This window comes from Bos indicus, chromosome 25, assembly GCF_029378745.1.
Source record: "Bos indicus isolate NIAB-ARS_2022 breed Sahiwal x Tharparkar chromosome 25, NIAB-ARS_B.indTharparkar_mat_pri_1.0, whole genome shotgun sequence".
NCBI classification, from domain to species: domain Eukaryota; kingdom Metazoa; phylum Chordata; class Mammalia; order Artiodactyla; family Bovidae; genus Bos; species Bos indicus.
The window spans coordinates 11,788,552-11,803,641 of record NC_091784.1 but is presented as its reverse complement, the minus strand read 5'-3'; the positions used below and the strand labels follow the sequence as shown (position 1 = coordinate 11,803,641).

The window sequence follows — 15,090 nt, the reverse complement described above, 5'->3', positions numbered from 1 at the left end:
GACGGAAGCCCACCAGGCTCCTCTGTCCAAAGGATTCTCTAGGCAAGAACACTGGAGTGGGTTGCCATTTCCTTCTCCATGGTTGTGGCATGTCGGATCTTAATTCCCCAACCAGGGATCAAACCCACATCCCCTGCACTGGAAGGCAGATTCCCAGCCGCTGGACCACCAGGGAAGTCTCCGAGTCTGAGACTTAACATACCGGACATCAAGATTAAACACCTCTGAAACAGCCAGAGGTCCCCTCCGGCCAAGAGGCACCAGTCTGGCTACAGCAGATCCTAATATGTGCGTGCTAAGTTGATCAGTCATGTCCAACTCTTTGTGACCCCATCGTCTGTAGCCTGCCAGGCCCCTCTGTCCATGGGACTCTTCAGACAAGAATATTGGAGTGGGTAGCCATTCCCTTCTCCAGGGGATCTTCCCGACCCAGGAATCAAACCCGTGTCTCTTACGACTCTTGCATTAGCAGGCAGGTTCTTTACCACTAGCACCACCAGGGAAACCCCAGATCCTAATATCCTGGGGCAGTTGTGTTCCCCTTTCTAAGTGGCCACTGGCCCAAGCCCTCAGCCACCCCAGCAGTCAAGGACCCTCCCCAGGACTCCGTGGACACTGCCTGAATCTAGCATCTCACTGGTTAACAGCTCACCCATGGGGCAGCACACTGGCTCCCTCCCTAAGGCCAGCATTTCCCCTCCAGCTGCTGAACATTTTTATTGCCAATCTGGACATCTTCTCTGCCCCTTCGGCAAACATCCTCCCAATGTCTCTTTCACCAGACCTAGCTGATTTGCAAGTTTTCGAATTCACCAGAGAAATAAAAACAGGGAACTGAAAACATGACGGGATGGAAGGCTGGGTAGGGTGGACTTCCCCTCACAGTCAGAAGGAGGGGCCCAGGGCTCTCCTGGCACAGGCGGCTTCCTCCACAAATAATTTTCTACAGAAATGAAATTGTTACCCACGGTGACGTGGTGAAGCAAAATATAAACTCAGATTTGATTTAAATGCAATCAACCATTTTCAAAAATCCCCACCGAGGATCACGGGAGTTGGTTTCTCTAATTTTAGAGTTGGGGGTATATTAATACCACCTGCTTTCAACTGTGAAGATGCACAGACAGAAGGGGCGGGGCTTGGCACCCCAGGAGAATGAGCAGCAAGACCTGAAGTCTGGGTCCTCCAGTCATTATTCCGAATGCAGTCTTTCTATGGCCAGGTCCTTCTAGTACACCGGAGCTGCAATGTGAGCAAGAATGGACCCAGCCCAGGACCACCGAGAGAGGGAGACAAGAAAACAGGTGGCATCATACTGAGGACTCAGGACTACTGGGGGGCGTAGGGCGGGGCGGCTGGCAGGAGCCAAGGGGGGGGCACTGTCAGGCTGAACTGGTGGGGAGCTCGTGAATGACTTTGAGAGATATCTGAAACTTCAAGAGAGAAGAGATCAAAACCACCATGAGATATCACCTGGCAGCTGGCAGAATGGCTACCACCAGAAAGAACACAAATAGCTCTTGGGCTCAGACGTAAGTGGTGGCAACCTGGCGAAATGCACCAAGGAGGTCAGAATCATGAGCAAATACGGGGCCCGTCACGATGCCTCCCTCAGGAAGACGGTGAAGAAGACCGACACCAGCCAGCACGCCAAGCACACCTGCTCCTTCTGTGGCAAAACCAAGAAGAGACGAGCCGTGGGCACTCGGCACTGCGGTTCCTGTGTGAGAACAGCAGCTGGTGGTGCCCGGACCTTCACCACCACCTCTGCCGTCACAGTCAAGGCTGCATCAGAAAGAAGACTAAGGAGCTGAAGGACCAGGAGAAGCAGCACCGGATAGTGTTGTTAGCTTCCCAGGTGGCGCTAGTGGTAAAGAACCCGGCTGCCCATACGGGAGATGCAAAGGACAGTGGGTTCGATCCTTGGGTCAGGAAGATCCCCTGAAGAAGGAAATGGCAACCCACTCCAGTATTCTTCCCAGGAGAATTCCATGGACAGAGGAGCCTAGTGGGCTACAGTCCATGGGGGCGCAAAGAATCAGACACAACTGAGCAACTAATACTTTCACTTTTAGCCTATAATAAATAGGTTAATTTATGTAACAAAATGTTAAAACACACACACACAAGTAACAATGTTGGTGAAGACATGGAGAAATTGGAACTCTTATGTGTTATGGAGAAACTGGAACTCTTGTGCATTGCTGGTGGGAATTTTAAAAGCATCCAGTATGGAAAACAGTATGGTGGCTCTTCAAAAAACTAAACGTAGAATTACCATGTGATCCAGCCATCTACTTAAGCTTGAACAATTATTTGTACACCCATGTTCACGGCTGCACTTTTCACAATAGCCAATAAGCAGAAGTAACCCATTGACAGATGAGTGGATAAACAAAGAGTGCTCTATCCATGCAATGGATTATTACCTAACCTTAAAAGAGAAGGCAATGCTGACACACGCTACAAATGCATGAACCTGGAAGACATTATGCTAAGTGAAATAAGCCAAATACAAAAGCACAAATACTAACTGACTTTACTTATATGAAGGACCTAAAGTAATCACATTCATAGAGACATAGATTGGTGGTTGCCAGGGGCTAGGGGAAGGTAAATGGAGAGTTGTTATTTAATAGGGGAGGCGTTTCAATTTGGGAAGATGAAAAGGTTCTGAAGATGGATGGTGGTGATGGCTGTATAATGTGAATGCACTCAATGCCTTTTAACTGTACACTTAAAAATGGTTAAAATGGACATTTTAATGGTGTGGATACTTTTTTGATCTTTTCAAGGAGATCAAACCAGTCCATCCTAAAGGAAATCAGTCCTGAATATTCATTGGAAGGACTCATGCTGAAGCTAAAGCTCTAATACTTTCACCTGATGCGAAGAACTGAGAGACTGGAAAAGACCCTGATGCTGGGAAAGACTGAAGGCAGAGCAGAAGGGGATAACAAAGGATGAGATGGTTGCATGGCATCACCAACTCAATGGACATGAGTTTGAGCAAGCTCTAGGAATTGGTGATGGACAGGGAAGCCTGCAGTGCTGCAGTCCATGGGGTCGCAAAGAGTCGGACACGACTGAGCGACTGAACTTTATGACAATTTTTAAAAGATAAAGAGAAAAAATAGAAGTTTGAGCAGCTGCAGGGGAAGGAGGAGGCTGGGAGGAAGCCCGAGGGCTGGCCAGGGGACCTGGGTGAAGGGCAGAGCCATGCACTAAGCAGGGAGCACAGGAGCAAACATGGGGGTGAGGGTAGGGATGACGACTCAGTCATGTAGACTCTCACAAGCCCTTGGTACGTTCAAATGGAGACACTCAGGAGAAAGACCAGGAGTTGACCTGCGGGAGGCATAACTTAATCAACACATAGACAGCAATTTTCACCATGAAATTCAGACAGTATGTATAGAAATAAGAGTCAACAACAGAATCCAAGGATACATACGTGCTAAGTCACTTCAGTCATATCAGACTCTTTGCGACCCCATGGACTGCAGCCTACTAGGCTCCTCTGTCCATGGGATTCTCCGGGCAAGAACACGAGTGGGTTGCCATGTCCTCCTCCAGGGGACCTTCCCAACCCAGGGATCAAACCTAAGTCTCTTATGTATCCTGCTTTGGCAGGAAGATTCTGGGAAGCCCAATCCAAGTATAAGTAATATTTAATGTCTGAGGGTATAGAAGTGATATGCCAGGAAGGATCTTCAGAGAAGTAGAAAGTGTGCCAAGAGGTTGGGCCATGGCATTATAGAAGAGAGAAGACAAAGTGTCAAGGTCGGAGGTGACAAAGGCTGCTGAGCAAATAAGGAAAATTACATTTTAGTTTTACAAGACGGGCATCTCAATAATAAATGTGCCTCTGGTATGTTCAGAATCAGGCCTATCACCTTGAAACAGACTGCCAACACATAACCTGATGGTGATCTACAAGAACATCAAATTCCAAGGTAATGCCATTGAAATGCCACTTTTATAACTGAGTGGGTCCCCTCAAAATTCATCTATTGAAATTCTAACCCCCAAAGATGACAAGATTAGGATATGGGGCTTCGAGTGGACTTTGGTGATGAGGGTGGCACCCTCGTGAATGGGATTAAACGAGGCTCCTTCTAACACATGAGAGCACAGTGAGAAGGCACAGGCTATGAACCAGCAAAAGGAAGCAACTCGAGAGTGACCACGGCCCAAGGCACCTCAGGAATCGTGAGAAACAGTGCTGTGCACACTGAACAATCCCCTTCCTTCCCACCGAAGGATATTTACTGAGCATAATTTTATTGAAGAACCCATATACTTCTAGACACCATGCCAGGAGCTGGAAAGTCAGGAGGAAGTGAAACAGACACGGTGCCTGGCACGCCCAGCGCGCACCATCTAGCGGGGTAAATGGACCATAGACATCTGAACACAGTGTGGCAACAGGTTTTGGCGGCATCCTCTGACCTTTGTTCTCGAAGACAGGGCTTGGCACACTTTTGCTGTAAAGAACGCGCTAATATCTACTTAAGACTTTATGGGCCACATGGCCTCAGTCACAACTTTTGCCTAAAAGCAGCCACAGACAGTAAACACATGAATGTTTGTGACTGTGTTCCAACAGAACTTCATTCACAAAAGCAGGAGGTGGGACGTGGTTTGCTGACCTTTACACTGAGTGATCCTAACTTACTCAATACTTACTGCTTAATGTACTCACAAGTTCAAACTGGGGTGATTGTGATATTTCAGAGAGTCCTCTTTCTGGAAACAATATGCCATTAAGAATAAAATCGGGAGCTTCAGGGAATTCTCTGGTGGTCCAGTGGCTAGGACTCCAGGTTCCCAATGCAACGGGGCCCAGATTTCATCCCTGGTGGGGGAACTAGAGCCCACATGCCGCAACCAGGACCACGAGCAGACAAATAAATAAAGTCAGGAGCTTTATTTAAAAGTCAGGAGAGCTTTTTTTTTGAAGTTGGGTGCTTCAGAATCACAATCATGTAGGCCTGAATAGAAATTCCAGCTCTGCTACTTTTGGCTCTGGTACATTAATGAAATTATTTCATTTCTTTGAGCCTCATTTTTTTTTTATCTGTAAAATGGGGATGCTGTCATTCACTCTGCATAATCATTTCAACAATAAAATGGAAAAATGAGCACAGTCTGACAAACCCCCTAGGTCACAGAGCTGCTCAACATGAGTCACCAGCAAACACTAAGAAAGCCAGGCCTGCGGTTCAAGGAAAGGAGCAGAAAACACCCAGGTGTCATTTCTAGGATGAACGTGTTTGAATGTGCTAATCACATCATTCCTCCCATTTCCAGCACACAGGCTCTGACTCTTCTTAAGTTGTCTTGCTTTTCTCTCTCATTTAAGTTAGGATGATTTTGGATACAAGTAAAAAGAAATCCAACTTAAAGTGCCTTAAAATATTAAGGAATTAATTATCTCACATAACACTAAGTCCAGGGTTGGTTGATTCGGTAGCTCAGTGACATTATCAGGGGCCAGGTATTTTCCATCGTTCTGAGATCCCATCCTGAGTGTACTGACTTTCGTCTTCAGACTTGTTCCATCCTCATAAGATCACTGCCACAGCTCCAAACATCACACAGGTCTCACACAACAACCCATGGCCATAAGATAAGCCTTTCTGTGTCTTCATTTAAATTGCAAGAGGCCTTCTCAGAAGCCTCTTGGCAGACCTCTCCTTCCTTCCCGTTGGTCAGGATTGCATCTCAGGCCTTCTCCTACATCAAGTACTAGCAGCGTGGAATTCGTTACAGCTGGCCTGATCTGATCCAGATTCACTCCCCCCGCAGCCAGCCTCAGGGCAGAAGCTGGTGGCCACCCAACGTTAGAACAAAGAGTTCTATTAGCAAGAAAGAAGGGGCTGTAGGGTGGGGAATTACCACTGTCTGTTGTAATTATTCATGCTCACTTGCATAACTGGAATGCAAAAGTTAAACAAACTGCAGGACCAGACTCAGAAAACACAGGTTCCTATCTCATCACCACAAATCAACAGTCTGAGCAAATAAACCCAGTCACTTGTCAAAGTCAGAGCCGACGACTCTACCAGGCACGGCAGGCTCTTATTTCTGGGGTCTGAATTCTAAAGGAGACACACCAAGTGACCTAATTCCAAGCTTCTCTGGGTCCTGTGTAACCCAACTCACTGGAGAGTCTATTTAAAGGGATCACAGTTTGGGATGCCCACCAAGGCACAGCTGAGCTGGCAGTGTGACTGCTTAGAGTAATGCTTACCTTACTAACATTTCATAGTGCGTAAAATGGGGAAAAACTCCCCAAGCTAAAAACAAAGAGAAATCTGAATGCTAAACTAAAATCAAAAACAAACAAAAGACACATCAGTCAGAATGGCTATTATCAAAAAAAAAATCTACAAACAATAAATGCTGGAGGGGGTGTGGAGGAAAGCAACCCCTCCTACAGTGTTGGTGGGAATGTAAATTGGTTACAGCCACTATGGAGAACAGTAGAGAGGTTCCTTAAAAAACTAAAAACAAAACTACCGTATGACCCAGTAATCCCACTACTGGGCACATACTGGGAGAAAACCGTAATTCAAAAAGACACACGCGCCCCAGTGCTCACTGCAGCATGGTTTACAACAGCCAAGACATGGAAGCAACTTAAATGTCCATCAGCAGAAGAGTGGATATAGAAGACGTGGTACCTATAGACAATGGACTATTACTCAACCATAAAAAAGAATGAAACAGTACCATCTGCAGAGACGTGGACAGACCTAGAGACTGTCATACAGAGTGAAGTATGTCAGCAAGAGAAAAACAAGTATCGTAAATTAACACTTATATGTGGAGTCTAGGAAAATGGTGTAGATGAACTTATTTGCAAAGCAGATATAGAGACAGATGTAGAGAACAAATGTATGGATATCAAGGCAGGGAGAGGGGTGGGATGAATTGGGAGACTGGGATTGACAAATATACACTACTATATGTAATAAAATAGATAACTTATGAGAACCTACTGTGTAACACAGGGGACTCGACTCAAGTTTCTGTGGTGACCTAAAAGGGAAGGAAGTCTAAAAAAGATGCATTATATGAATATGTATAGCTGATTCACTCTGCTGTGCAGAAGAAACTAAGACAACATTGTAAAGCAACTATACTCCAATAAAAATTAATTAAAAGAACAAACAAGACAAAAACACCTAACAGACAGCAAACTAGGGAACGGGAGATATACAATATATAGGTGGGGATTAAAATCATCACAAAGCGGAAGGAAAACTGCCTGCAGACTCCCTTTCCCAGACTACAGTTGATCCCAGGAGGAAATCCTGGTACCCGACTGGTATAAAGGTAACTGAGGATGGTCACGCACACATAAGGCACGCTGGGCCACGGGAAAAGCACACGGTGGCAGCACCATTCAAGGACACACCGTCAGCTACGGAAGACTCGCTTGAACCAGACCAACTTCCCCAGAAAAACAACAGCAACTGCAAAAGCCAGACTTGTTTTTAAAAAAAAAGAAAAGAAAACTGAAGTCCTAGGAGCTATGCAAAGATAGGAAAGACATGAGGAACTCGGATCCCAAAGAGAAGGGAAGTCTACAGACGTGAGTCCTAACTACATGGAGAGCCAGGTTTTGCTCTGAGGCTTTTGCCAACCACAGAGCAACTCTGGTGAGAAGAGGAGCTTTCAGAATTCCCACAGTCTTAAAAAAGAAAAAAAGGAGAAGAAGGAAAGAAAACACAGGTCAGGACCTGCAGATGCAGAAGGGCACTGGTAAGCACGTCAACTACGTCCCCCCAGAATTCAAGTCCACGCGGAGCCCCAGAATGTGACTATTTGGGGGAAGGCTCTAGGCAGATGTCATTAGTTGAGAGGCGGTATACCGCAGCCGGGGAGGGGGGAGGGCGCCTAGTCTGATACAACTGGTGTCCACCTGAGGAGAGGAGGGGACACAGAGGGACACGGTCACAAAGGAAAGAAGGCCATGTGAAGACACACCGCGATGGGAGCAGCAAAGCTGCAAGGCAAGGGGCTGCTGACAAGCACCGAGTGCCAGGAACACACCCTCCCCCAGAGCCTTCCAGAAGCGACCAACCCTGCAGACACCTAGATTTTGGACTCCTGGCCTCCAGACTGTGAAAAGGTAAATTATCCCTCTGTTGGTGAACCACCCATGGTGTGCAAATTTGCCATGGCAGCTCCAGGAAGCTGATATAAGCTGGAAACCCCAAAAAACTACACCCTGGAAATGCATGGGCCGTCACAAATACTAAAGCCCAGGTGTGAACCGGCTTGACCCTTTACTGGACTAAGTGGGTCTCCCTCTGCCCTAACTGTCTGAGAAGCAGCAATAAACCCTCTCTGAAGAAAGCGCCATCCCAAACTTCAAAGTATCTCTACCCTTGTTCACACACAACATCTGGCATCCAGTCGAAAATAACCAGATACCGTGCAAAAACAAGAGCGTATTCAAAAAGAAAACAAAAACAAAAAATAACGGACTTTCCGCTACAGCCCGGTGAGAAGGTTAACAAATCCTCGCCCTGAAAGCAATGATAAAGCTGAACAAATCTGACACAGATAATGGTTCCCACACTCCAGAAACTGGCTTCAGTGGCTTACCACCTGGGAGCGGTTTACTCTTGAAAACTGTTGAATTTCTGATAAGAAGAGGGGGAACAGTACTAACAGGACAAGGATAAACGGTGGCCAACATGCCATCTCGAGGGTCAGGGGCCACAGGGCAGGGCGCAGACTGCGGTGGATGAAGCACTTCCGGCCCACCGACAGAGGGTAGGGGTGCGGGGCCCCCAGCGGGGTCAACTGTCAACGTGGGCCCAAAGTCGCAGGTCCAGGTTCAAGAAAACCTACAAACCCATATCTCCACATAAGATCTCAAAATCTTTCAATGCTAGAATCTTAAAAACAAATTTTTAAACGCACTCTACAAAGGATTTCCCTGGCAGTCCAGGGTAAGACTTGACCTTCCAATGCAGGTGGTGCGGGTTCGAGCCCTGGTCAGGGAGCCTAGATCCCACATGCCTCAGGGGCCAAAAAACCAGAACATACACAAAATAAGTAGTATTGTAACAAATCAATTAAAAATCACACTATGCGAGGGCACCAACTTCCAAATTCAGCCCTACATGCAGCCGAACCCCCGACAACCAAACACAGCAGGCATGCCCCTGGTAGACTCTCAGCATTATCCCATTATTGTGATTTCCAACAATGTCACTTTGTTCAGTCATTACGCTGAAGTTCAGCTTTTCTCTCTTCATTTAGAAACAGAGCTAATGCAACAAGCCTTGTGGATTAATTCACCATTACTCATTCTCTCCTGTCACTTTCAATTAACAGAGCTGGAGAGGTCCACAGAAGAGCGATAACGGGCATCAGGCCGGCTGCCCGAGGAGGCAGGGAGCAGGGAAGAGCCAGGAATTTGACATGGGTCTGACCTGGGCTGGAATCCTCAGCTCTGCCATCTACCAGCTGTAGACGGGAACTTGGGCAACTTAGTAACTAACTTGAGACTCAGGGTCATCGTTTGAAAAGCAAGGACACCATCACCTACGCTGGAAAGTAACTGGCATGTTATCACCATGCACCAGCTCGGGCAGATCAATACCAAGGCCTCAAGCCCCCACCACAACCCTACGAGGCAGATCCTGCTACGATCTTTATTTTACACAAGAGGAAACAGAAGCTCAGAGAGAAGATGTCCCAGAGAGCTTGTGTGTGACAAGTCGTGGAGAGGGGATTTCAACCCTGCTTCCCGATCACTAAGCTACACAGAGGGCCCAGCCCCACAGCCAGGAGGGACGAGGGAGCCGGACAAGGCTCATTTCTGTCTGATCCATCTCTCAGGATTTCATTTTCTCCATTCTGCCTGGCAAGGCCATTCCAACGGCTTTAAGAACAACCATAAAAAGCCATTGACCTGATCTTTCCCAACTCTTAGCAGCTGAAAAAACACCTGCCCTCCCCCATGAGGTTTTTAATCAAACATTCAATGGCAGGAAAGAGGTTTTAATCAGCCAAGGACCATCCTGCACCTGTGAATGGTTAATTACTGCTGCCAACAAAGATGACAGAAGCCCCTGGCAGCCACTCAGGTGTGAAACTAGTCTGGTCTTTGCTTCCCTTCTAACTGGCCAGGAGACGGTGCAGCACACACTCCCCAGCAGAAACAAAGCCAGAGGCTACTCGCTCATCAGCGTCTCCAAGACACGAGGATAGAAATCATGCTAAGATGCAGGGAAACAGTGAGAATGCGAAGGCTGGTGATGCCTCGCAAATGTGTAGGTGCTTCTGTGATCCTCAGGGCCAAGTAACAAAAAGACAGGAATTCTAGTCTGGATGGGAATACAAAGAGCCATTCTTCATGGTCAAAAGGTCAGAGCCTCAAGAAGGGGTGAGATGGAGAAAGAGGTTAGACATGTAAAGGGTGTTTGGGAGAAGGTAACTGGTTAAACAATTGGAGTGGGGTGCGCATGTCTCTGAAATGAAGCAGGTGCTTCACATGAGGTTATCATGTGAATCCGCCTGACAACCCCCCAGGGAGAGAGACGCTCTGTCTTTACAAGTGAAAATGGAGGGTACGGAGGGGCGTTTTCCCAGGGTCATGCCAGGCTTACCCTCGGAGTTTGACTCCAAAGCCATGGTTGCCTCTGCCATGCCCAGGAACTGTCCATAGCCTTGCGGTCCGTTCCACACCAGTTTCTCCAAGGTAGCTCCCCACAGACAGTAAGAAGGACATAAAAAGGAAGAGGGGCCAACAAGCTGGGGGGGACTCTCGGAAAAGCCATGTCCTCAAATAGCCATCAATCAGCCCTAAACCACCTCCACACAGAGCTCAGGGAAGTGTCCTGGACATACGATGTCACCAAGGGACTTCCCCGGCGGTCCAGTGGCTAAGACTCTGCCCTCCCAAGGTAGGGGGCCCAGGTTCAGTCCCGTCAGGGAAGTAGATCCCGCACGTCCCAAATAAGAGTCTGCATGCCACAAAGAAGATCAAGGATGTCATGCGCCACAACTGAGATCTGGCTCAGACAAAATTTTTTTTTTTTTAAGTGCCACAGAGACTACTGAGGCTGACATTCAAGGAGGCCAAGCAGGACTGAGGCTCTTGAAGCTGGCTCTTCTCTGAACTGGCCCACTGTGACCCAGGAAGGTGGAAGAAAAATCAATGATGACAGGAATCCTTCTTGCAGGCCCAAGAGGAACCACATTCATTTTTGAAAAAGAGCAACTGGTGAGATGAGCAGGATCAAAGACTTGATGGAGGGCTGAGAGAAAGGGGAAGGGAGATATGCCAACTTGGGTGAGAGGGAAAGGCAGTGGGCAGAAAATTTCCAGACGGCTCTACCAAACACAGCCAGGGCTGATTTCTCGATGTGAAAGGAGGTAGACCAGCAGAAGGTAACCCATTTCACTCAGCAGGGACACTAACGTCACAGCAGCAAGATTCAGGAATTCAAGGTGGCACCCACAAGCAGGGTCTTAACCTGCTCTTCAAAATCGGGGGTGTGGGGGGTTTTTATACAACGTGATACACTTCAAAGTTCAGATCCAGGGACTTCCCTGGTGGTCCAGTGGCTAAGACTCAGCGCTCCCAATGCAGCGGGGGTCCCGGATTCGATCCCTGGTCGGGGAGCTGGATCCCACATGCCACAACTGAGACCCGGCACAGCCAAATAAACAAATAAATATTAAAAACAAAAAAGTTCAGATCCGGGCAGAAACCAGTATTGCAACTGTCCTTCAGTTAAAAATAAATTAATTAAGAAAGAAAACAAAAACAAGTTCAGATCCAAAGCAAACCACTGAACAAATAATGGCTGCACTGCAGAGAACACAGATGAAGATCCCGACCGCTCGCAGAACTGTCCTGTGAACTGAGCGAGTTAATTTAAGACTAACAACATGCCAGGCTGACACTAAGTACCCATGGGTGCTAAGAGTTATTATTACGAGCATCATTCCTGTCATTCAGAGACACAAGAGGACAGGACAAGCGAAATGCTGTGACAACTTTAAAAAGGATGGTGGCAGAATTCTAAGCTCAGAGATCTGCCTGATTTCTGTCACTGTTACTGAAGACAGATTTAATTATGAAATGCCGTGCCATCCTTGTGCGTCAAATCAGAACAGATTATTCACTTCTCACCAATTGCTACACCACACTGGGGAAATAAGCACCTCAGCGGCAGGCCCCCACCGAGTCCCTTGAGACCACCAACACGTGGCTCTGAGAATTCTGCACAAAGGGTGACTTCCTTTCAATTAATGTGCCAGACAACACAGGTACTGACTGTGGTGAGACATCCTCACCGTGGATTTCCGCATCACCACGGGCCTCCTGCCCCCAGCAGTCCCGCACAATGACTGCCTTGCTTGCTACTAAAAAATAAATAAAAATTAAAAGGGCAGAGAGGAAGGGATATGCTCTGGGCTTCACCCGGCCGAGGAGTACCTGTTTCGGTTTTGCTGGCAAAGCCTGCTGCCTGTTTGATCGCGGCCGCCGTGAGTGCTAACCCTCGACTCCTCTTCAAGCCGTGCTGCAGGACGGCTTCAAACTGGGCACACAGACAGGTTACCCTGCAAGAGAACCAGTGATTCATCAGTCCACCCCGGGAAGGGAGAAAAACAACCAGGGAGGTGTCAGCATCTCCCAGGGGAGCGAGTGAAGGAACACATCAGATGCCAGGATTTACAAGCAGGTAACTGACATGTAAGTGACTCCCCACTAGCTCTCCGCATCTGTGTTCCTTTCAGGTTAACTCAGGGCAGCCCCACACAGTCCAGCCCCTGTTCATCAGACTGGTGAAAGCACAGAAACAATTCACAAGAGACAAGGGGAAATGGAATTGGTGCCAGCCAGCGGGGGTGGGGGAGAAAAAAACCAATTTAAAAACAAATCAGTTGTGTGCGGGAGGGGTTGGGTGTTAATTTGTATCCAATTCGCAAGTTTCAACTCTAATTCATATCATGTCCTTTATGAAACAAGATTATCTTCTAAGAGATTGAATTCGCAGGTCTGCCAAATTGGAAACATTGTGTAATTTCATGGCCTGTTACATACCCTAAAGAAATAATATGAATTCTGATTCTTGTTCTTTATTTTGTTGTTAAGAGATTACATTGTTGAAGGCAGATCTGGAGTTGATGGAATTTTCAATTAAGTTACAATTACTGTGCATTTAATTGAATTTATTTCTCAATAACCAAAGAAATGGGAGATTCAGGAACATGTTCACAGAGATGAGGTCACCATAACCACACTCAATTCTTAACAGTCCCCCCAGGGCTCCTGGGCCCCCACCCGGCTGGATCTGTGGACCTCAGAAACTCTTCCATTCACTCAGGCAACAAACGTTAGGAAATCCAGAACTCGACCCGGGTGCCAGGCACTGTTCTAGGCTCTGAGGATACAAAAGTGGGAGTGAGACAGACAAGGTTCTAGCAGGGAGAGATGCCCAAATAAGCCAACCAGATCCTATCAGTTGACAAGAACTCTGAAGAAAATAAAACAAGATGAGGTGGTAGACAGAGCCAAGGCAAGAACAGGCTTAGACGGTGTGGCCTGAATGGAGGTAACCTTAGAGTCATGACCTAGACGTGACAAGAGGCAGCAGGCTGGGCAGAGGGGCACAGTGCAAAGACCCTGAGGCCACCACCACCTGGCTCATCCCTGCCTAACTGCAGGCATTTCCTGCTCCACCCCCACCCCACACATGCAGCAATTATACTCCAAGTATTTATCACGCTATGGGTGGTCAACATTTTCACATCCATGATTTCACTAGCTACTCCCATGATGATATGATTGGAGCAGGTATTATTACCTGCATTTTACATGTCAGGAAACTGAGGCTTAGAGACAGGTAAGAGCACATAATAAGTACATAATTAACAGCAATATCCGTACTCCAGACCTACCCACCCCCACGCTACCCAAGGTAGTTCCCACTACACTCTGTACCACGACAAACAGGCTTTATTCTAAGACAAAAGTCCACTTTCTCCCATATGCCACCTTTACTCGAGTGTTGTCTATACCAGGAAACCCTAACACAGTACCAGCAAATACACAGCACATGTACACTGACTCTCTAGTCTGTGCCTGTGGCAGACATCACTAATCCATCCCAGCCTTCCAGGCTACTACTGCCAATGATCAAAGTCAGCCCTCCAAAGGAAGGAGTCCCTTCTTGCATCCCAAACCTAACTCGTGTCCTCACCTACACCACCTGGCTTCCAACTCCTACTGGTCCTCCTGGCCCCCCTGCAGCTAGTTCACGCAGTGCCTGGCACACAGCGTGTGCTCTGTATATGCTTTTTCGGCAGGTATGTAAAAGCGTGAGGAACCTCGGCCCCAGAAGACTCCCCCGCATTGAAACAATCCTCCTCTCTGGGCAGATGCCACTCAGACATTAGATATGCATATGCTAGTCTCTCTGTGTATCCACAGGGGCACACTGCTGAGGGCTCCCTGCAAAGCTAGGACGCCCACCAAAATTAAACCTCACAGAAACCAAAACAGAGGCATGATACAATGGAGCCTGACCAAGGGCCCTGTCTCGGGGCAGTGGGGCGAGGAGGAGGAGGGGGAACCTTGGTCTGTGTTTAGAGGTCTCCATATTAAACCACAGCCTCTATCTTTAAACGAATCATCAGCAAATACAATGATTAACTCAACAATCCTAGTCAGGTTGTTTGGCTCCAGTGCACAAGTTGATAACTGCCCCACCAACTCTATAATAACATCTGGCCTCTAAAGGGAATGGAATGCAGGGGAACAGCATTAACCCAGCCCCTGAAGTCTGGGTTACGTCAGCAGTATTGCCTTCCAGGTGCACCTAGGTCACAATCAGCCCAACGCAGCAGAAAACCAAGGTGGGCGTTAGTCCTATAATTAGTTTGTTACATAATGTCTGCCTTACTGAAGGCCATTCTATTTCTCACCCTCCCCATTTGACCTGAGCTTGTATCTACAGGTCATTCAAGACTTAGCTCAAGGAGCCCCTCCTCCAGGAAGCCTTCCTGAGTCTTCCTCAGGCTGCAGCACTTGGCTAATCTCTCTATGAA

The 15,090-nt window shown here is 47.5% G+C and overlaps 1 protein-coding gene across 5 annotated transcripts in view; it reads right to left on the bottom strand.

Moving 5' to 3' along the window:
* The window catches only part of SNX29 (sorting nexin 29), a 596,714-nt gene that overhangs the window by 535,872 nt on the left and 45,752 nt on the right, over positions 1-15,090 (bottom strand). For 4 of the 5 annotated variants that reach the window (XR_011564017.1, XR_011564016.1, XM_019987972.2 and 1 more), the window contains exon 4: positions 12,476-12,600. Coding sequence is in view for 3 of the 5 variants with exons in the window: in XM_019987972.2 (XP_019843531.2) it covers positions 12,476-12,600 (125 nt within the window). In the remaining 2 variants the exon portion in view is untranslated. Of the gene's footprint in view, positions 1-12,475; positions 12,601-12,731; positions 12,837-15,090 lie in introns of those variants that run through there. The other variant, XM_070779680.1, reaches the window with a different exon arrangement.